At 38.1% G+C, this 22,723-nt stretch overlaps 1 protein-coding gene across 3 annotated transcripts in view; it reads right to left on the bottom strand.

The window, feature by feature from the left end:
• LOC136843307 (uncharacterized) overlaps nt 1-22,723 on the bottom strand; it is a 166,811-nt gene that overhangs the window by 59,296 nt on the left and 84,792 nt on the right. Inside the window, exon 1 of one of the 3 annotated variants that reach the window (XM_067111544.1) lies at nt 6,338-6,861. The exons of the other annotated variants lie outside the window; for them this stretch is intronic. Coding sequence (XP_066967645.1) covers nt 6,338-6,420 — 83 coding nt within the window. The 5' untranslated portion in view covers nt 6,421-6,861. Of the gene's footprint in view, nt 1-6,337; nt 6,862-22,723 lie in introns of those variants that run through there. 3 annotated transcript variants of the gene reach the window in all.

Below are 22,723 nucleotides of genomic sequence, written 5' to 3'. Positions count from 1 at the left end.
CCACAATTATTTTCTACAGCCAGCCAAAATTACTGAGATTTTCCCCCAAAAAATAACAGTCCAACCTGGACCATCTTAGAACTCATCCAGTATAAGTAACGCTATGAGCAAAATACAACTAAACTACAGCCATTTTCACGCAAATTACAGAGTACATCAAAATGTGACATACGGGCACACATAAGTACAAACAAAAACAAAGTGAAATATAAAATGAGGTCTTTGTTATATCTCCCCAATTACTGTGCAGGGGGATAACAAAATGAAACGCACGATTTCATTCAATATTATTATCGTTATTTATAGCTCTAACGCTTATAAACATCTCCCTGTTCCCAGGGAGATAAAATGTCAAACCAGAATGCTCGCAAACAAGGACAAATATTTACCATTCCACTTATTCTCAAAAAAACAAATGTTTTACCTTTTCTTGAATAAGCTAGATAATATTTAACATTAATAAATAAATAACCTTTATGTCCGTGTCTTCCATACCGTCATTTTCGCTATCTGACGAGTTAAATTCATGGGAATTATTATTGTCAAATGACTGAGGTCCAATAAACTTCCCAAAGAAATTTATATTCAAACTCAGTCTAATATCACTACTCTTACTCCATTTAATCTACCAGTGCGCAATTTATACTTTAATTATTTCGAAAATAATTCAAAAAATAAAAAGATATCCATCCAGGGATTTTAGCCGCCTTTGCTGGTTGTTGTTGTTGACGGGACCTTTTTCTCCGAAAAATGTACAGCACAGAGTTCCGGTTATTTCTATTCAGGAGACACATGTGACACGGAATTAGCCTCTGACACACTTGGCAATTCATTTATCACGTCATCTTGCTCAACTCCTAAGGCTCAAAAACAGCACCATTTGGCACCCGGTTTGCAGACCAAGGCCAATAATAATGAATCGCTTCATAACATAAACAAGGAATCATTACCACTATGCATAGCACTGTAAATAAAGAACGTAAATAAATATAGCACTGTAAATAAAGAACGTACATAAATATAAGTGTTTCAGAATAAGAAAAGGATGTAACCTGGAAATTAATAATCAACAATGAAAATGAAGCTCGAAGGAATATTGCACATCGAAATCACTCGAGCGCGCCGGCCATCCATGACGTTGTACAAATGTTTGCCTATAAAGTTAAGGACAAATTTTCGCACAACTGCGAACTTACCAAACTATGTAGTAAATAGAAAAAAAACGTAAGAAGTGTCCGACTTGTTTTCTGACGTAAAAATATAGGAAAAATAAAATACCTTAATATTCTGCGCTTCTAAATTACAAGTTTCCGCTGTGTAATCAGTAATAATAATAATGCTGAAAGTAAGCTTATGCTAGCACTCTCTAATCGACTCTGGCAACAGCCTTTTTATTTTTCTTATTTTTTAGGATGTAACTGCATAAGCATAGGTTAATTACCATCTCCCGAACTGATACGAACAAATGCCAATGCAAAGTAGTCAAGTCCTGATATTACACAGCTTTAATGGCACGTTTTACACACGTCCACGCATCCTCTTTATTATGGGCCTATCCCCGTGATAATATAGTAGAGAACTGTAACGACACTCTACTTCTGTAGGCACATCTACATGTATTTAGATATTTACTTAGACTGGCTATATATATAAACACTGGAAAATGTAAACGGTAAAAAATATGAGTCTTATTTTATATTCCCAAATACGGAATGCAAATTAAACTTCAGAGTTCAATTCCACTTCGTTAATTGCAATATACAATGGAATTTTAACGCACTGATTATTTAAATAATAATGATACTATTTAAATGAATGCGAGTCTCTTCATATTACCTCTATTCACTTCCTATTCAACTACACCCCATGATTTTTGGATCACATTTCAATCACTGTAGCAAAGACTACTGTAGATTTGCCACTGGAATGAAGTAAAGAAATGCACTGCGTTACTCGGACCTCCAACATATACCTATTCCTTGCTCTGAATTTCTATTCATGTTCTCAAAGATTTCAGCTATTTAAGATCGTATGAGCCAGTTTCAACTATGATTGTTAAGTGATTATAGTATCATCAGTTTAAAATAGGAATACGTTATGTGACCTTTCACGCCCCCTTGTCCAATTTTTCCTTTTTTTTTTTTTTTGTTTCTCTGAAAATCTAACTTTGCCGACAGTCGTCCATCAGGAGTTCTCTATGTTCTGCTCCCATGAATCTTACCTACAGTTAAATTGACAAGAGACCATGATTCTCTCTCCTTAATTCCACTTGGCACGAATTCGCTTTTTTTCAGTCAGAATTTCTTATCACGTGTAGAAGGGTTCAGTTAATTACGGATGTCAGACACAAGACAGGAGGTGCCAACACCCTTCTTGACACTGGCTTCTTAGCTATGGTATGAGACCTGGTTTGTGCTATAACCTGTTTTGCTTTATTTACAGAACTGTGGTGATTGTGTCTATTTGAATGGAACCTGTTATTAGATTATCAGCTAAGATTTAGGGCAACTTCAAGAAATATGGAACACTTAGCCTAGGTTAATTGTTTTACCTTTAACTTAATGTTACCTGGGAGCTTAGGAAACCATTTGTAGTCTTTTGGATCTCAGGTTCTGCATGCTATTAACGTCTTGTACAGTAATTTCACATTCAAGGACAATATCCATTAATTCTTCCATCTGTACAAGGGAACGGATGAGATCCAAAAGACCACATATGGTTTCCTAAGCTCCCAGGTAACCTTCATTTAAAGGTAAAACAATTAACCTAGACTAAGAGTTCCATATTTCTTGAAGTTGCCCTAAATCTTAGCTGACAATCTAATAACAGGCTCCATTCAAATAGACAATCCCCACAGTTCTGTAAATAAAGCAAAACAGGTTACAGCACAAACCAGGTCTTATACCATAGCCGAGAAGCCAAGGTCTTATACCATAGCCGAGAAGCCAAAGTCAAGAAGGGTACTGGCACCTCCTGTCTCGTATTTGATATCCGTAATTAACTGAACCCTTCTACGCGTGATAAGAAATTCTGACCGAAAAAAAGCGAATTCGTGCCAAGTGGAATTAAGGAGAGGAGAGAGAATCATGGTCTCTTGTCCATTTAACTGTATCTAAGATTCATGGGAGTAGAACACAGAGAACTCGTGATGGACGACTATTGGCAATGTTAGATTTTCAGAGAAACGAAAAAAAACAAAAGGAAAAATTAGACAAGGAGGCGTGAAAGGTCACATAACGTATTCCTATTTTAAACTAATGATACTATAATCATTAACAATCATAGTTCATGCTTTTGGGAGAATTGGGTGTATCCCGCTGGTCAGATAAACCGGAATGCACAGCAATAAACAACTCTTCAACATTCAATTTTTGCTGAGGTTCAAGGCTGACTCCTAGGACAGACAAGAGCCGGCCCCACCGCCAGTCGATATGCGCATGATATCAAACTTGTGACTGCTCCCTCACGCCTCGCCGCTCGTTTGCTTCCTAGACACTCGTCTTCGCCTGGTCGCTGTCGCACAGTCAGTGTGTCCTATTTTAGTTTCCCCATCAAGTGACCAGCTGTGATATGATAGATGTCGCTGGCTCGCTTTCGTCTGATTGCACCCTAAGAATCACTTCGCTGGCGTCTTCTCGTTAAGAGAGAGAGAGAGAGAGAGAGAGAGACTACGTCATCGTTGCCTTTTCGTAGAAAGAGAGAGCTAGAGAGTAAAGCTTTTCACTGGGAGACAGCGAGAAAGGATTTGCATTATTTACGTTTTGTCTGGCAGAAGGAGCGAGATTTTACCAGCGGCTTGGTTCCGCCCTCAAGAGAAGGGGAATTGCATCACTGAGACCCTCCCCTCCGTGAAGAGCGAGAGAGAGAATGGGTAGGTCTGAAGGTTGCAAAATGAAATAATCATACAACAACCACGATAGAATTTTGAACTAAGAAATCAGACGCTTCAACTGCCCTTACATGACGCAATGACTTCTGAAAAGGATGCACCGCGTTTAAACCAATACTTCACTTTATCCAAGGCTAAGTTTATTACAGAAGGCATAAACGACAATCAGCCACATTTCACAGTAAAAAGCAACTAAAAATTAAATTTTGTAACATGTTCAATTACCAAAGAAATGTAATATGTTCTATCTTTTAAAAAAAAAAGATGGAGAAGCAGTAAAAGGTTATCACTACCCAAGAAGGAAAGTGACCATTTTACCTGGAATTCATGATAAAATATCCATTTGATTATCCATCTACCGCCATCACTAAATCAATCCACATTAACTATTATTTCCTAAAAGTCGAATTATTTCCTTGCAATGCACATAGGCTAAACATGCACGTTTCACCATGTATTTTAAAAATGATATTCGAGCAGAATAACAATCTAATTAATATTTCCCCGGTGACCATTTCACGGACTGCCCCAACGCTTTTACCTTTGCTGGTTCTCTCTCTCTCTCTCTCTCTCTCTCTCTCTTTTAACCTTCATTTATGAAGGTGCCATTTTAATCTGGATGCAACTGACGGTTTCCCTCAGAATTCATCTCACCGTATTTAAGTCATTGTGGGATCCGTCTCCAGTTAAGTTATATGAAATCAATAGGTCAATTAGGAGGAAATTTCATAAATCGTTCTTCTTTTGCATCACAGTCATTAGTGAATTATTGTGGCCTTATTAGTCCCTGTTTGGAATAATCCCCTTTAATTTTGGGTGCTTCAGTTTTCGTTTTTCTATAAATAAAAGGCTATTTTGATCAGTGGCCCTGAACCCTACCTAATCTTTAAAGCTTTTTTGCTTTCATTTTCCATTGCAAATGAAACCGTGGGATAAAACCTTGAGTTTCTCATACGTCCGGCCTAATGGATTACTTTGAAAAAATTTATACTTTTCTGAATGACAAAACTTTTAATCTTTTAACGACATGCCAACCTGATAACCGAATAGGTATTTAAAAGAAAGCGTTCTCTGACAGCGAATGGTCTTGTTCTGTTATCAACGAGAACTGAATTTCCAGCTAATCTTTCTTTGTGGCTGAACGGTATTTCAGTTTCAAAATACTTGATGGCGCATGAAGAGGGCCAAACATTTCCTACGAGAATGTTCTTCAAATACTGTATATCCTCAGCGAAGGATCAGGTTGGCAAATAATGAACGTTGTCATGCATACACATACATATATCAATCTATTTATCCATCAATCTATTGTGTGTGTGTGTGTGTGTGTGTGTTTGTGTGTGCGCGCACGCGCGCTAGCTTAAAATCTGGAACACGATGTAATTATGCAGATATACCACGGGCAAGACGAAACATGGTTTAAGTCCTGACTGTTTTTATCTTTATTTTTGTGCTTGGGGGACAGTAGGCTACAAACGAATACACAAACGGCTGGATTAGTGTGAACAAGGAGGTCAGTGCTGCATTAAACAAATCTTTGTTTCTGTACAAGTGTGATCGCGTTTGCCGATATGCCACAGTTTACCAGGCCTATCTTTAAAATTATACAATTTGCGTATTTCTTTTAAAATGAATGGATCAAATTTATACATTCCATGGCTGATATCCGTGGCAACAATTTAATCTTGGGTTTTCGCTGTCCCTGTAGCCGTATATTCTTTTCCCTTTTGCCTCTGTATCTCTTGAAAAAACAGTACTTCTTTATGACTAACACTTGTACACATGCCCTCTTCGTTGTTAAACCCACGCGGATCTTCCGTTTCGGCGTTTGTCTGAGAGAGAGAGAGAGGGAGATAGGGAGAGTGAGAGAGAATGCCTTCAACGCTAAAATTCTGTAAACTTGACGTCAGATCTATAAGTCCCACTCTTTTACCAAGAACAAACACAAACTCTCTTTTTTATTTGAACATCCGGGATGCACGGTTTAATTTCACTGTGCGGTGTAAACAATGATAACGCCGAGTTGGAAGAGATATGAGGAAGAACGCGTGACGGACTAAACTTCGTTATCACAGCGCAACTGGTAGGGCGTGTGTGCGTCAGCCTTGAGTTCTTTTAATGCAGTCACATGATAGTAAACATCACATCCCCTCCTTCTGTGAAGCTCCTGTCACGAAATGATGACTAACAAGTGTAAGTATCGTATATTATGATAACACTTTTATTTTTCACAGAATTCATCAGTGAGTTTTCTCATGTTTTCAATGGATAGCATCACCGATTGTCATTCGCACTAGATCGTATCTGCAGTTCGTAAGTACGCGTCACTAGCCACACATATCAACTAAAGCACAGTTTTCATTACAAAAAATTAAAAAGTACCATGTGCCTAGACATATTTTCACTTTATCATTATTTTTCATGTTCGATCGACGGTATGAAACTTACCGGAGAATGAGTGGAGTCAAATTACACTGGCTTCGACCGTAGTGTAGAAGGCCGGGGTAATATCTGACGACTGGCTGGATCATGTAAGCTCGGCTGCTATACACGGTATTCCCCAGGGCCGGTGTTACCAAATGTCACCAAGTTACAAATCTCACGTCCACTTTTTGTATGCGGATTATTTCGATATTGACAGTGCGATGAAGCTTCTTACATCAATACAATTACTTTAAGTGTCTTAAATAACAGGAAAAGTCTAAAAATACATAGAAACCGTGCTTATTCATGTAAGGGTGATTTGCCAGCCTGCTTCACCTAATGTAGGTAACCGAGCATGGAAATCCCATTGCTGGACTACCAGGAGCTGACTTCAGCTTAGATCGTTGCTAGGAGGGAAATCGCTCTCCTGGACAATATGAAAAAAATCGCATTAGAGATAAACTTGGGTGCTAACTTGCGAGGACTGGGACTTGTGCGAATGAGACTTGAATGCGAAAGACCGGCAGCTTTCTCAACTCCAGTGACTTGTGCAGTTTACGCGCCCGGCGCTCCGCCCGAGTTGCTAATTTGTTTCTTTTGTGGCTATATGTACCAATGACTACGGTCTCCAGTTTTGTGCGTCTTCTTTTCCTTAATATTATTAGTGGTTGTAGCTGCACCTAAGAATGTCGCACACTTCAGACCCGCCGCCTCCCCCGAAATCAATTATTAATTCTAATCTTGAAGGGATAATTTGAGATAAGAACAGACTTTGTACTAAAAAAAAAACTTTAATCTGAACCTAATAAGCCATATGCCTATTTCTATAGAGATTTCATAATGAGATAAAACGACGTGAAACATATATATGTGTGTGTGTGTGTGTTCTTGATACAGTGAAATATGAAGGGAAGGAATACATAACGTCTCTGAAAGGAAGGACAGTAGTCTGTTTGGGGTGATATGCATAACTGAACGCCAGAACAAGACTATCAGCCACAGATTCCCCGGAAGCCAGGCAACCTCCACAACTGGTGTTTGGTTAATATTCTAGAGAGTGAGGGAACCTTGATATAATCTCATGTAATTTTCTTTTATATAAACGAAGTTAAATATTGTATATTTACAGTTTATACTATTTTTCAGCGTTTTTATCTGTCGTCCCTTTACCATTTTCATATTTCAATCTCAAGCCATCACATTTCACGCTACCCATCTTATCACATCATGATATTTCAGCAATGCCCTGACTAACTTTCTTGGCCCCAGTAACTAGGCTATGGCCCTAAACACAACCATCCATTGACCCATTCTCATACATGACTGTTTACAATTACACAAAGAATCAAAATGCCGAAGTGACACATTTCCAAAATGGCGCTATCTGTCAAGGAAAATTCCATAAATTACAAAAATGATACTATACTGAAGCATCTTGTTTTACACACCAATATATATATATATATATATATATATATATATATATATATATATATATATATATATATATTATATATAGTATATATGTGTGTATGGGGTGTGTGTGTGTGTGTATGTGTGTATTATATACATATATGTGTGTGTGCGTATGTTCACAATCACGTTTATGTTTAGCAGTTTTAATGAGCAAACATTTGTATGAATTCTCAAACTTTACTCTAGCTGGTGTGAACCTTGAACTCTTTTCAAAGTTTGCTGATTCAGCGTCGAGGATCGTGATACAAGTTCATATGAAGTTAGACTGGGAAAGGGCAAGGTTTGTTTGTATGTACAATAAAAGTTTTTTTGTTGTTGTTGTCCTGAGGTCTTCGTCAATAAGGACTGGGGTGCTTGTGTGTTTACCACACGTGGAGATAGAAAGGGGATTTCATTATAAATGAAAACTAGGATACGTGAAACGTCTTTATCAAAATGTGGCCAATAGGGCAGTGACATCCTCGAAAACCTTCCTACTGGTTCTGTTGTACACTCAAAGTAAAAAAAAAAAAAAAAACGCTCTTCAGCAGGAAAATAAACACGATTAACTTTCAACAGCAAATAGGAAGACATTTCCCTGAAACAGGAATGCAATTTCCCTGAACAAGAAAACCTAATACATATTAGCCTTTGTAATCGATATACACACAAAACCCACTGAAGCGTTAGGAAATTGAGTTTTACATGATACCGAAGAGCAGCAGTCCAGAACAGTGACGAAATTTTTCTTCCAAAAAATCCCGAGAGCTTTGCGAGACGAAACGCGCAAGAAAATACTGGAAACAAAGAAATAATGTGTTTTCTTAACTTTCTCATATCTCATGATGCCGTCCATATAGCGACCATTTGACGAAGAATCGTTGCATTCTACCTTATAGATTCCGAAGAACAGATGAGCGTGTATATATATATATATATATATATATATATATATATATATATATATATATATACATATACACGTGTGTGCATATATATACACAGCTTGACTACTTCTTACAGACTTCTCGACCGAAAAAAAACCGACATAACTATAAGAGGGAAAAAGCTGCAGAATGCCGCCTCATATTTTTTACACGTTTCAGCGAGAAAAAATTGGAATAAAAACACCAGTAACAAGAAAAAATACAAAAAATAAAAGTGAAAAAACATATCGGCATGACCTTTGGAAAGACAATCAATGACGCCTAATTTCTGTGGAGAAATTGCAAGAGTTATTTCCAAATAATTTTTCAACAGTGAACTTTAAACACGATTACGAACATTAATCAGTGATTGCCAATTCTTTCCTGGATTCAGTTCTTTCCTGGATTCAGTTTTTTGACTTAATTCGGATACTGAATTTTTCTAAAAAAAATTCAGTTCATGCAGATTTCGGACCTGTTACAGACCCCTGTTCGTTCCATATATTAATGGCATTTATGATCACTGCTAAATCCCTGGTGTAGCCCTTTTCACTGATCTTGACTCTTTCCACATCACCGAAATGATTTTCAAAAGTTTCTGTTCAGCAGCTGGAGTTCGGTTCTCGTGGTTAGGTCGGCAACGTGACCCTTCGTTCTGGTGATCTGGATGCGGGTTCGAATCCCGCTACCGGACATCAGAATTACTTCATATTCTTTGCATTTGTATCTAAAGCAGTGGTTCCCAACCTTTTTTCTGTCATTTGCCCCTGCACCCAGTGCAACCCTCCAGATTTCCCCCTTCATGTGTATGAGGGAAAGAGTACTTAAAACACACTGTGACGACTTACTAATTTATTTTTCCATTATAGACAAATATACTGATAAACAAATAGTTAGATAGAGAGCGGTTAGTTACCCGCATAGCCATAGAGAGCGGCTAGTAGCAAAATAAAAGGACTTTTGTTTATTCTTCTACTTCAAAATTGAATTAGTGACAAGGTTGAGGCTGCTTCTTGTGCACCAGTGTATCAATATCAGGGCTAGTTTTGGCAAGTGCGCAACGTATGTCACATTCCACCTCCAGTCGGTTTCGTGCTTTGGGCTTGATTGTGAGTAGGTAGTGTAATTATTTCCCCCCTGGTAGCTTCAAATTTCCCCCCAGGGGGAAATTTCCCCCAGGTTGGGAACCACTGAATTCTAAAGCTTTGTAGTGCAAAAGTAACCAAAAAGTGTGAAGAAATCAAGAAGTTGAGAGGGCACTGTGATTATTATAATTATATACGTATCTGGTAAAAAGTAACCAATAGTCTATGAACATATTTCTAATAATATGTTCCAACTGTAGTGCATTCTACTTACATCACAGTTACTACTGGCGTTTAATTAATATTCAGTAACTATTATCAAATGTACTAATGCTTAAGACCTTAACAATTTTCATTTTAGTCTATTTTCTGAAAATTGAGGTATTAAACTGGTGACCTTTACGAATATCCGTTGTTTAAATTTAAGTATAATTCATTATTGTATTAATTTTTTCTTTTACTGATTTCCAGACGAGTTTCATCTTTTTAATTTTCATCAAACACACACACACACACACACAAACATATATATATATATATATATATACATTAGTTCAGATTGACTTATATTTTTCATTAATAGGTAAGTATGATTCAAACTGTTCAATACTGATATTGATGACTCGTCAGACGAATATTATTAAATGAGTCCAAAAGCTCCATCTTTCATCGTTATATGTATATGTATATATATATATATATATATATATATATATATATATATATATATATATATATATATATATATATATATATATAAACTTACATATATGACCCTGACTTGACAATTCCATACCTGATTTATACTTATAAGCACCATTTAAATCTTAAACTTTAATAAATATTTAAAGACAAATCTTGATATTTCATTAAACAAAAATGTAAGTCAGCTAGGACGTACATTTTCATTTTGTACAACGCATTACAAACCGGCCAGAATCCCACGCTTGAATAACGACGAAAGAAGACGAGTTTTTTTGGACTCATTTAATAATATTCTTCTAACGAGTCATCAGTTTTATATACTAGTATAGCATAGTTTGAATCGTGATTGCCTATTAATGAAAAACATAAGTCGATCTGAACCACAGATATCTGAAACCCTTGATAACCCAGACACGGTCTGCAGCCGGAGATGCCTGAGATGTATTTAAAAACAGAAACAAACAAAGAAATAAAATTAAAATTAGAAAATATTTTCAGTTAATGTTCCAACAGCCTGAATATAAAGATCCCAAAAGTGGCAATTTGCAATATGCAGAGCCCTTTCAAAGATGACGAAAACGAACCATTGCTCCCTTAGAGGGCACTCTGCCCTTCACAACCAAAGTTTTTGCCACGTTTTTTTCCCCATCTGGTAATTGACTCCAAGTTTTTCTTTACTTTTTTTCAAAGGATAGCAACATTTTTTCTCCTTACCTAATTTTTTAACCCTTCACACCATTTTGTTTTCGTTTCCTTTTTTGTTTAGCTCTATCGCAATCCTCCATTTGCAACTTATATATTACATATACTTATATGTTATAGCCACAATAAACATTTACCTTTACGTGTCTCGACCTTGTCACTACAAAGCCTTGAATCCAAACAAAGAACAAATGAAGAAATTCCAACTCAAGTACAAATATTCGAAACTGCGCGCGAAGACCTGGACTGGGTTAAAGAAAACAACCCAGATGTTAAATATATATATATATATATATATATATATATATATATATATATATATATATATATATATATATATATATATATATATATATATATATATATATATATACAATATATTAACAATCCATTCTTTCTTGACATCTTATCCTCTCTTATCTACAAACAATACCTCTCCCAAGTTTGTACTTTTCATGCTTACTATTTGTGAATGTTTACTTTCACGCGCAAAACCAACCGTCACGAGCACTTATTATACTTTTTTGGGGCCCCAAGTATAAAAAGCGACACTTGACTTCTTCCATCGGTTGCTCGTTTGATTTTTTTTTTATTCAAACTTATTTTTTTGCCTCGCTGAAAAAATCAAGTTAGTTCTTTGATCACTGTCTTGCTATTTTCTTTACCACATGTTTCATCGAATAATTTCGTCTCTTTTTAAACAAACTATAATACTAGATGGTTGTAGATCACAGCTGAAATTTATGGCGAGTGTAAAATGGGCTTAAAAAGTACGAAATAAAGTTTTGTATAAAAATTCTCACAAACACAAAGGGTTTTTGATTATACAGTGACCGGACTAGAATGGGGCACGAAAATGTGCACAGTACAACTGAAATTACGAAGTGGCTTTATAAGGAAATGGTTGAATTCTTGAAAAACAAAATTTATAACGGTCAATGTTTGTGTGAGGCCTGCGACATACTGCTACGTATGAGGCTTCTCTTCAAGTCTTTGGGAACTTTAATTTAAAGGTGAAACGAGAAAGGTTTCATTTTAGCTTAACACTGGTAAGAAAAATTACCCAAATGATTTTTAAATACCACCTATAAAGAAAGTAACATTTTCTATAAATAAAAAAGCTGATCTTATATTTCCTTAATGTCGTCAGTAAATCCACAAAATATTATTATATATAATTTTTTCTCATATTATTATAATTTTTAGTATTCTCTAGACTTGGACTTGGAAAGCTTGAAGTCAGAGCTCCGAAATTAACAACGCAATAAGACCCTGACAGATCAAGGAAAGTTCTAAAGCACTACCTCTGTCACTACAACGCTACTCGCATGAGAAAAGAAAAGGCTTATCAGCAATCACTGAATCAACTTCTTTCAATCTTTGAATGTAAATGGAGTTGAATTCTACAATACCCAGTTAAAAGATCCGACAGTCTGAACATAAAGATACCATTAAGGAAGTACTCGGAAAAATTAAAATAACTATGGAAGGAATTCCAATGTAGGGAAAGAAAGTCTTCGAAAATGCTGGCCCACAGTATGATTTCAACAGAATACGTATATCAGTGCTATGCAAAACGCTTGCACTCATTCTTTGGGCGCAGGTGTTTCAAAGCCACTACTAATAGTTTTCTGCTGAAATCAGGCATTTTTGGGAAAAAAAGAAATCACCACCACAGCCAATCTTGTGCGAAAAAAATACATAAATACCAAAATCCGGAAAGGCCTCTGACATGGCAGAGCAAAAGATCTGAGCCTTTCGTTATTACGGTCACAAGATCATCATCTTGTGATCCTCATCTCTGTTGATTCGAAAATAATTACAAACAACGTCTAGTTTTAATAAGGCATGTAGAGAAAGCCTGAATCAACGGTAACACAAAATAAAGCTCGAATCAATGGTAACACAAAGGCAAAGCTTGAATCAACGGTAAAACAAAACAAAGCTTGAATCAACGGTAACACAAAGCAGAGCTTGAACCAACGGTAACACAAAGGATCGTCATATATTCCAAATCATTCATTACAATGTAGCCCATGTAAGGGGACAACGAGGCTACACTACAGCAGAGAAATCTCGCCTACGCACTTTAGTATCTTGTTTCCTGGACCAAAGGCCATGTCACTGGCAACGACTAACTGCATGGCCGCATAACAACACTGCCGTGAGAAATGGATCAATGAGCTGATTCAGAAAGAAGCTCCTGTGTTTGCATATGAAACAGCGTAAGATTAAGAGTTAAAATTGGCAGTAGTTCGTCTTTGACTTATCAGCGCAGAAATACAAGGCGCATTATTATTATTATTATTATTATTATTATAAGACTAACCGATGAAATCTGGATGAAACAATGATATTTTATCTACAGTCACGCTAACATCTGGATGTAATACAGAGAAGAGTAAACGCACAACTAGGAGACGTTAAGAAAACCTACAGAGAGTGAACCAAACCTGTTTGTTTTAATGATTCGGCACAAACGAAATCGCATAACTTTTTCCCCTGATAGGCAAACAAGTCTCTATATCCATATTCATTCATAAACTGTTCGTCTTGTAGCTGCGCACGCGCGCGCACACAGACACACACTACAATACTTAACAAAACAAAAGTCTTCAATAGCGTTAAATATAAGATCTTGAAATTTTGGGGGTCAACTCTGTTTGAACATGAACAAAACAACGCAGAAGAAGAATGGATCCTCAGGTCTTTGAAATATGAGCGAAAAAAGATGAAAGAAAAAACTCACCAGAAATGCCATCTACACTTACGTAAAAGTCATTGTTGTTTTCCTTAATCTCGTAAAATTATAAGAGATAATTTGTCATTGCCTTTCCCAAATGCAAAAATACTAGGCGTTGTATATATGGTGATAGTCTGCTTCTCAGGCTCTCTGTGCATGCGTACAGAATGATCGCCACACCTTTAAGACCAATAGGCGGCAATGATAATCAAAGAGAGAGAGAGAGAGAGAGAGAGAGAGAGAGAGAGAGAGAGAGAGAGCGCAAAACCTGAGTTACTGTCTCCCTGACTTGTACTGCAAGGATGTCAATGGCAACAAGCTTCACGCCTCTCAAACGAGCTAAAGACCCCAAGAAAATCCCGCTAACAAACAGTAGAAAGATGGAAGCGAACTTGCATCTGAGCGACTGCATCTCACGTGAAGATTAAGCGAAGCTAAGCTAAGCACGACTGAGTACCAAACTTGTCGGGAATTTTACCTCCGACGAACTAGTTTTGAGTCGAGATGTTGGCTGACTCGGGATAACTTAGCCTGAAGGGCAAAATCTGCAAACATCTAACAGAAGGTCCAGCAAGATTCGGTTGGGTGTTCGCAGATTTTGCCCTTCAGGCCAGGTTATCCCGAGTCAACCAATATCTCCACCCAGAACTATAGAGCTTCTATAACGAAGTCAGTCAAAAGGGGTCCCCCATTCGCTTTACAGAGTTAACATACCTCCGTTTCTCGAAGGTAACTCGTGGATTGTGGATACCCTTTCCTTCCTAAGACCTCGACCTGTTATAATCCTCTTTGGTATTTCTGGGTTTTGTTTCTCTGTAAACAACGGAGTTTAGAGCTAACTAATCTTTTAGAAACGTCATTATCATAAATGAAGATAAGTGAGCATAAATTAAATGAAATTTATATATTAACTATCACCAGGTGACTCTCCCCCTCCTTTAAAATGTAAATTCATAATTTTGGACTGTTTATTCACATCGCTTTCACTAATTATTAGGCTCGTTTGTCCTCTTTTAAAAAAGTAAAGTTTTTCTTTCGTTTCTTTGGTATTTTCTTACATTTATGTATTGTCGAGGTTGTCTACCGATTGCACAAAAGTAATTTGAAGAATAATCTCTGTGCATTGGAAATGCTATCTCACCCTCTCTCTCTCTCTCTCTCTCTTATTTTCCTTGCAGATTTCTTTTACTTTTAAATGTAAGTATAGAACTTATTTTCTTTATTCTGTGCTATAGTTTTCCTTGGAGATATAACCTCCTTGGTTTGAAGGCTGAGGCTTCGTTTTGGGGAGATAGTCATTATTCCTTGTGTTGACCTAGAGGTCCTTCAATGGAATGGATTAATCCAAGGCTACTGATCCAAAACTATAATTATTTCTTCCTCATCATCGCCTTAGGGTAAATGTTGATGTGGCAGCACGTGAGAAAAGCGTTGTCAAACTGTCTTAATTAATATTTTCGTATTCTATTTCTAACAATATTATTATCATAAAATTACCATCAATTATAATAAGATGTGTTTCTTAAATAAAGTCTGATTTTAAAGAATAGGAAGGGAGTCTTCAAAAGCCTTATTTGCACAATGAGGAAAGTGCATTTGGCATCGCTCTTTCACCCTCCCGAGACCCTCCTTTGACCAAGTAAGCTAGGGAGACTTTAGTGCGTCCGAGGTAAAATTCCCGACATTTGGTCCTTCAAACCGGATAATCTGACTCGGTGAGCGTCAGGAACGTTTAGCAAGTAAAGGCTTTTTCGTGTCTGGCTGAGAAACCGAGCAGGTAGTATGGGATAGGTTCAAGGGTATAGATTTTGCAAACCGTTTGAAGATGTTGAGCGAGTGAGCTTGTTTGGGAGCGATTAGCTGAATTGTCTTTGTTTTATAGTGATACGATGTAGTGGCTGCGGCCTGTTGTGAATTCACCCTTGTGTCCTACGGGACTTTGCATGTGCAAAATGCACCTGATGCAGACTTGTACACACTTTCGAGTGCACCGGTTGGAGACGCACTGCAGCGGTCTCAAAAATCAGTTATTGCATTGAAAACGATAAAAAAAACCTGTTAAGAAATCTGTTTGATTAATCTAAAGTTGAAAGAACTTTCCTTGCCTGTATCGCCAGTGAAATTTGCGAATCGCTACTTTTAAAGAATTGTTTGATGTTCATGTTAACCAAAGTTGTGAACTAGATAGCCTAACGTAGTTTGATGTTCATGTTAACTGAAGTCGCGAACTAGATAACGTAACTTTCCGTGATTACCTGGTGCCCTGGGAGAGAAAGCCGCTTCGAGTCGTCGAAGTTGTGAGTGTAAATGTTGCTAACTGTACTGTTGCACTAGAGTTAGAATAGAAGGCTACTATGTGCACTGTACCTTGTCTCAGTGTTTGAAAGAGTTGTTACTCCCCTCAGGACTGTGTTTAGGCGAGGCCACCGCTCTCTCGGTGGCCTTGGTTTAGGGCCTCCTCAAGGTCAAAGGGAGAAAGCTCTTTGAATTACTGTTGTGTTCACACAACAATTTGGAAGAGTTATTGTACGTTTGTTCTTAAAATTAAGAGTAAAATTCCTATACCTTGGTTTCTGACTTGTCTAAAGCTTTCCACCGCGTCCTCCTTGATCTGTAGGATATCAAGTATGCTCAATTCCTGTCGTACAAGGTGCCGTTACGAGTGGCTACCTCTGCTTTCAGGGTCTTGGTATTTGGGCTCACCACAAGTTAATGTCTCCTGTAACAGGTCCTTCAAACATACCTTTGGGAACCAGAAGGGAAGAATTGGTCATCTCGTTCTAGCTGACAATTACGTTGTCAACTTTGTTCTAAGAGAGGAATTTAGTTAAAGGAATTAGAAATTTAAGTCGTTGTCGATGCCTTAGGTAAGGCATATGGGGACACTGCTTATGTAAGGGGAAGTAAGGGAGAAACAAACCCGTTAACTAAAAATTTGAAAAGTTTGAGTCAATATAGTTGTAATTTGGAGCAATAGAAAAGTCGCTGTAACTTAGATGAATAGCCAGGAGGAGGCTAGGAGTAAGTTTATAGCTAGGGTAGGATAGGCTAACAATATTCTACAGAAGTGTGGAATGCTGCTGAAGTGTGCCGATCAAATGCAACCCAGACGATATTTGGTCACGAGGGAATAGTTTGAGAGAGCTGACGGCCTGTTGTGGCATCGAGGGCCCCTCTTTCTTCCTAGTGAAGGTCCTGCCGATCCCCCACCACTAGATGAAGCCTAGCAAAGCCAGGCTAGTAAGCAAGTTGTTGCCACCCTCCGTGAGCTACAGGAAGAATGTAGCCATGATACAACCAGCAGAGAGCTGGCCTATAAAGGAGAGCATTGTTGAGTTTAGTATTTTGTTGAGTATAATGAAAAATGTATTGAAGTTCTTAAAAAGTTATGTTCATTTTTTTGTTCATTTGGAACAAAAGCGTTATTTGCCTTTAGTTATTTGGAAAAGGGATCTAAAGTGTCCAGTAATGCTATTAATTTTGTTAACCAGTTAGGGTTAGTTTTGACTGATGGCATTATATACTCAAGAAATAGGATAAAGAGTGTTGTAGGGAATAGAGATTTAATCTTGCTGCTCGCAAAAGGGAAATTAGTACAGTCATAACCCCTAATCGCTGTTTTCCGCCAGGAATGTTATATCCGAGACAGATGTTTTGAGAAGTAAGTTGTGGGAGATTGTGTAGCATGTGTCGGAGCGTTCAGATCCCCGCTGCAACGTCACCTCCTCTGCCGTTTTCCTTGCACGACCACAGATGTCACTTCATACATCAGTATCAGCATTGACTACACCCGTCCCCTCCAGGTAAGAGGGGAAGTAGTTTACGTTTTGCTAGCCAGACCACCCACTGTATATTCATAATGTTGTTTTGTTTTGAAGTTATTGTATGCCAGCTACGTTCCTTTAGGGAACCTCTACGTACTTGAAGAGTGACACCAGCGTTCTGCGGAACACCGTGTCCTTCGGGACCCCCGTTATGTTGTTCGTGTGAATATTGTTACCTTCCTGTGGGAACCACCTACCCACGCACATTTAGTGTGCCACCTGAGTTGCTGGCTACTGAGTAGAATTGTTGCAGTATATTTGCCCCGATGACAATGGCATCATATACTCAGTCAGGGAGCTCTATGAACGAGAAGAAAGTCTCTGAGCTGTAGAGCACGTTATTCCATTCAAGATAAGTGTATACGACGACGGCGAGGATGAAGAAACCGACTGAGATGCTGAGGAGCACATCGGCGAAATGAATGGGAAAGAGGACACAGAGAGAGATGGATCAGTTTAGTGGACGTGCTGAACGATCAGACACTGATAGAAGTGAGCGAATGAGACAGAAAGAAGGGCAGCAGTAGCCCAAAGACTGAGAATGCAGAAATGGGTTAAGAATGATGATGTATAGTGTAAAACACAAAGATAAGACTTTGTGGAGCATGGGACGATTGTAGAGAGGATTTGAAGGGTTGGGAAGTGAGTGTTGTTGCTTCGTGCTGCCGACACTAGCGGCACACAGGTATATATGTATGTTTGTATTGTATGTAAATGTTTTGAACCCTTTTGTACAACACGAATTATGTGTCAGTAAGTTTTCAGACAGCGATTACTTTTGTGTCTGAGTAGTGTCTCAAGTCGTGAGCTGCATTCTACTAAAGCGCTGGAGTTGAGTGCAGGCCACCAAGAACCTCAGATCTTCGAGCCTCACCTGCCTAACCTTCCTATTGCTGTCCCGTTTGGCCAGAATTTCTGGTGTGGAGAATGTCGTGAAAAATTGGATCCGTCTTTTCGCGACAATCCTTCACAACGTTCAGAATATGCGAATAGAAGGGAGAAGCGGGTGGGCGAGTTCGTGGTTCTCATTTATCTATAAGTATGTTTGAGAAAAATTCTTGTTATTCGGTTTGACTGCACAGGCAGTATTATGAATATTAAAAAAGACTCTATTTTTGATGCTTAAAAATAAAATTTGGATGAATTGACTAATGTAGAATCTTTGAGTGACAATGCAAAGTGACGATGAACCATGCAAAAGTCGCCTCACTCTCTTTCTCCCAGGGTCCACCAAAGGTAGGCTCGTGTAATCATTGTGCCTCTCAGACAAGAGCTGGTTTTGTTGCAGAGTCCGTGAGGCGTTCACCTCTAATCACTTTGTATTTTTGCCATCCGAGGCTTAGTATTGTTGATGTTCAGTCAAAGCGTAGTCTGATGATTCAGAAATAAGATTCATGTGAAATCGTAACTTTCTGAGGCCGATGTCATGGGTTTTACGGGTTTTGTGAAACTTTTCTTTTTAGAGTTGTGTACCTTGTAGCCGACCACGTGGTCCTTAAGGTTGTACTCGAGCTTAATGTGTGTTAAAATTTCAACCTAATTTTGTAATAACTCTGTAGAAAAAACCAGACCGACTCTTGCTGGACCTTCTGTTAGGTGTTGGCAGATTTTTGCCCTCCAGGCCAGGTTATCCCGAGTCAACTGACATCTCGACTCAGAACTAGCGTGCCGAACGTAAAAATTTCCGACAAAACTGATTAGTTTACCGTAAAAAAAAAAAGCCTTGTTTGTCACTGGGGCGTTCTGATGAAACTGCCGCCTTCAGGCGAGCCAAACCAAGGACACGCAGTCTGAGTGCTTTAAGATTCTTACTTTTGTGTCTTGTGCTTACATGCACAGGCTTTTTGACAATAAGAACATAAGCTCACACCTTTTGAAACTTCTATATAATATAAAAGTCAGCTGGATATATAGTATGGTTACTGATAATCATGACGGAGAGGCTTTATGTAAGTGGTAATGATGATTATGAGGGATTGTGATAACATGATACAAAAGTTATCGTCATTGTACCATTTTGAGAAAAAAGAGGGTTAAATAAACGAAATCAAATAAAACAAAGACAAAAGCTGCAAATTATAGCGAGACAAAAAAAGGATAAACAAAAATAAAAACAAATGAAATATAATAATGAAGTGAAATTGCCTAACATAAACCCATTATTAACTTATGATTTTGCCCATGAAGATTCTCATATAAAATAAAATGCTATGTGTAGCTCATTCACATATTTATTGTTTTCTGTGTGTAGCAACGATAGTATAAGGGTAATGGGCACCACATGAACATGAACATGAACATGAACCAGCCTTGGCAAACCTCACCCACCATCTAATAGAACACTGAGAAGATAGGCCTAACAGTTCGGTTCCAAATCAACAGACGCAGGAATCAACCTTAGCCAGTGCGTCTTGACAGCAACTTTTGTTAATTTTTTTTATCATCTTATTAACATTCAGATCAAATGAGAAACAAAAATTATGTGACGTAAGCGCCCAAAACTGCTTATCAAACACAATAATAAATCTGAATTTACTTTGCGAGAGCTTAAGGTGCGTTTACACCGGTGCAACTTTTCGTGCGCACAGGAGACATGCGCCTATTTCATGGAGAGGCAAGCAGAGGCATGCCTCAAATCTGTGCCCACAGGCCAATGTGCACACACTCGTGCAACAGTCGCCAGTAGCACGCCAGCCACCATTTGATATACACGTGTTTACTCTATTGCCAGTATGGCGGATTGGTCAAACGAAAAAAATATTAACTTCATTGAGGATTATCGTTCCTTTACTTGTCTGTGGAAGGCTAACTCCGATAATTATAAAGACAGGGTCAAATGGAGTGATGCCCTGGTGTTCCTAAAAGCTAAATATGATTTAGGGACGTCAAAGGCAGTCCTAAACAAAATAAAATGCTTTCGGTCGTAATTCCGACAAGTACACAAGGACTACATACCCTCCGACGTGCAAAATATTCATTGAACCAGCACTCATGCCTTTTCCTTCGATTTCGTCTTTGTCTCAAAATGACACCAGCTGCGGCAGCAGCAACTGCTTGGTGAAGAGCAGACATGTTGACGACTGTTTCACTCTCGGTGTGAACAGAAACAGGCATGGGCACAGAGGCATGCGGCTATGGCATGCGTGAACGTGTGTATTGCATGGGGACAAGCATGTGTAGCCGCAAGGCAACTAGGCGTAAGGCGCACCGGTGTAAACGCGCCTTTAGGGACACTAGCTGATGAATTTGAAGCTTAGTGGAGCAGCTTAACGATAAAAACTGATAAACCAGAAAAGTTAATTGGAGCAAGTTATGAATATCTGCCTTCTTGTGCTGTAGAGGAAGTACGGAAATTTTTCAGAACGTTCATCACTCCGGCAACTCAGAATGACAATAATGCCGCAGACGCTACGAATAATTTTCTCCCAGTTGTGAATAAAAAGTGTCAATCTTTCAAGCAAACCGTATGTATTAGCGAATTCATTTTCAAGCGCAAAGGCCAAATCAAGGCTCTTTTCTACTTCAGGCCTTCAGAAGAAGAAGAAGGAGGAGGAGGAGGAGGTAAAGGAAAGAAAAAGAAAAAGAAACCTGGCATCAACGTAGAAGTGATCGTGCTCATGATGTAACAAGAGATAAGTTGATACTTAACTGTGACGCTTGGAAACTGAGATAAAGCTTACTCTTCGGAAATATATTTAGTTCTGGCAGTGCTGGGAGACTTGATGCAAGAGCCACGAATGAAAAAACACGGAAAATAGGTAAATTTTAATCAAAATCAATTCCTAACCAACACTGGGTACAGTGCAATTTCACCAGTTACCGATTAACAAAGCAGTGTAAATAAATCAAGCCAACAACGCAAGGTATAAATTAACTTATTACATCAATAAAATAGGAATACACACCTTAACATGGGGTTTAATAGACCTAGTGAGTATTTTATGCAGTTTGAAAAGTTATCCAGGCTACTAAGGAAAATTTATTTCTTCTGAGAAAACTTCTAATAAGTATGGAATAAAATCATTATTTTTTCTTAAGGAAGAAGGTGCAAAGAATGAATCAGATCTCACTGCAAACAGGTTGACTTCCACATACCTCAATAAGTATTCTTCCGTTTCACTCACTAGTCTCTTCACTTGGGTTTTTATCACATTATACTGTTGGGAATAAACAAACACTCCTGCCATAATTATCCATCCCTCTCTAAAATTCTATCCCCATTAACAAGGCCGTGGTAAATGATGATCATACCGTCCTACGTGTCTCATGACCTATTATCACACTCACGACATACAATAGTATCCCAACAGCCCGAACGAGTAACTGAAAATGGGACATGTGCGTTAACCTTAAGAAAACCAAAAGAACTTCCCATTATTGTAGGCCTAACTATCTTAAAGTTACTTAATTGTCTATCACCTTTAACTCTCGATTTGGCATCATGAACTAATTAGAGCACATGCTTTAACGGATGGGTACCCCAGTGAAACTCATAACAGTTTTAATTCTTTCAAAAACAAAGGTCTGCATTTGGACGACAAACGGAACAAACGGAAAACTCTTGACAGTTTTAAATTTTTCATTAAAGAATGCTCTGCACTGCAAAGGAAGCAAGGGTAGGGTGTAATTTTGCTTCTCTATCTACAGTTAGAGAACAATTAATAAAAGTGGTGAACACTACTGCAAACCTTCAACATGGGTGGCATAACTCTATACTGCATAATGAGTTGAAACCCGAGCGAGATACAGTGCTCTGTTATGATTATCTCCGTAACTGGCTTCCCCTGAATGGTTTTGTTTTCTGCTACTACCAGAGTGGATGAAAGAGGCCTCTATCTTACTGATAAGTTTATACTTGAGCTGAAATGCCCCAAAAAAAAAAAAAAATTCTAACCTCTTACGAGTATTGTTGTCTTCTCCTTAGACCCATCTACGAATGAGAAAGGTAGGAAGTGATAACAAATTATTTT

The sequence above is a fragment of the Macrobrachium rosenbergii genome, chromosome 11, assembly GCF_040412425.1.
Source record: "Macrobrachium rosenbergii isolate ZJJX-2024 chromosome 11, ASM4041242v1, whole genome shotgun sequence".
NCBI lineage: Eukaryota > Metazoa > Arthropoda > Malacostraca > Decapoda > Palaemonidae > Macrobrachium > Macrobrachium rosenbergii.
The sequence above is the reverse complement of the archived record's forward strand: the minus strand, read 5'-3'. Positions and strand labels throughout refer to the sequence as shown.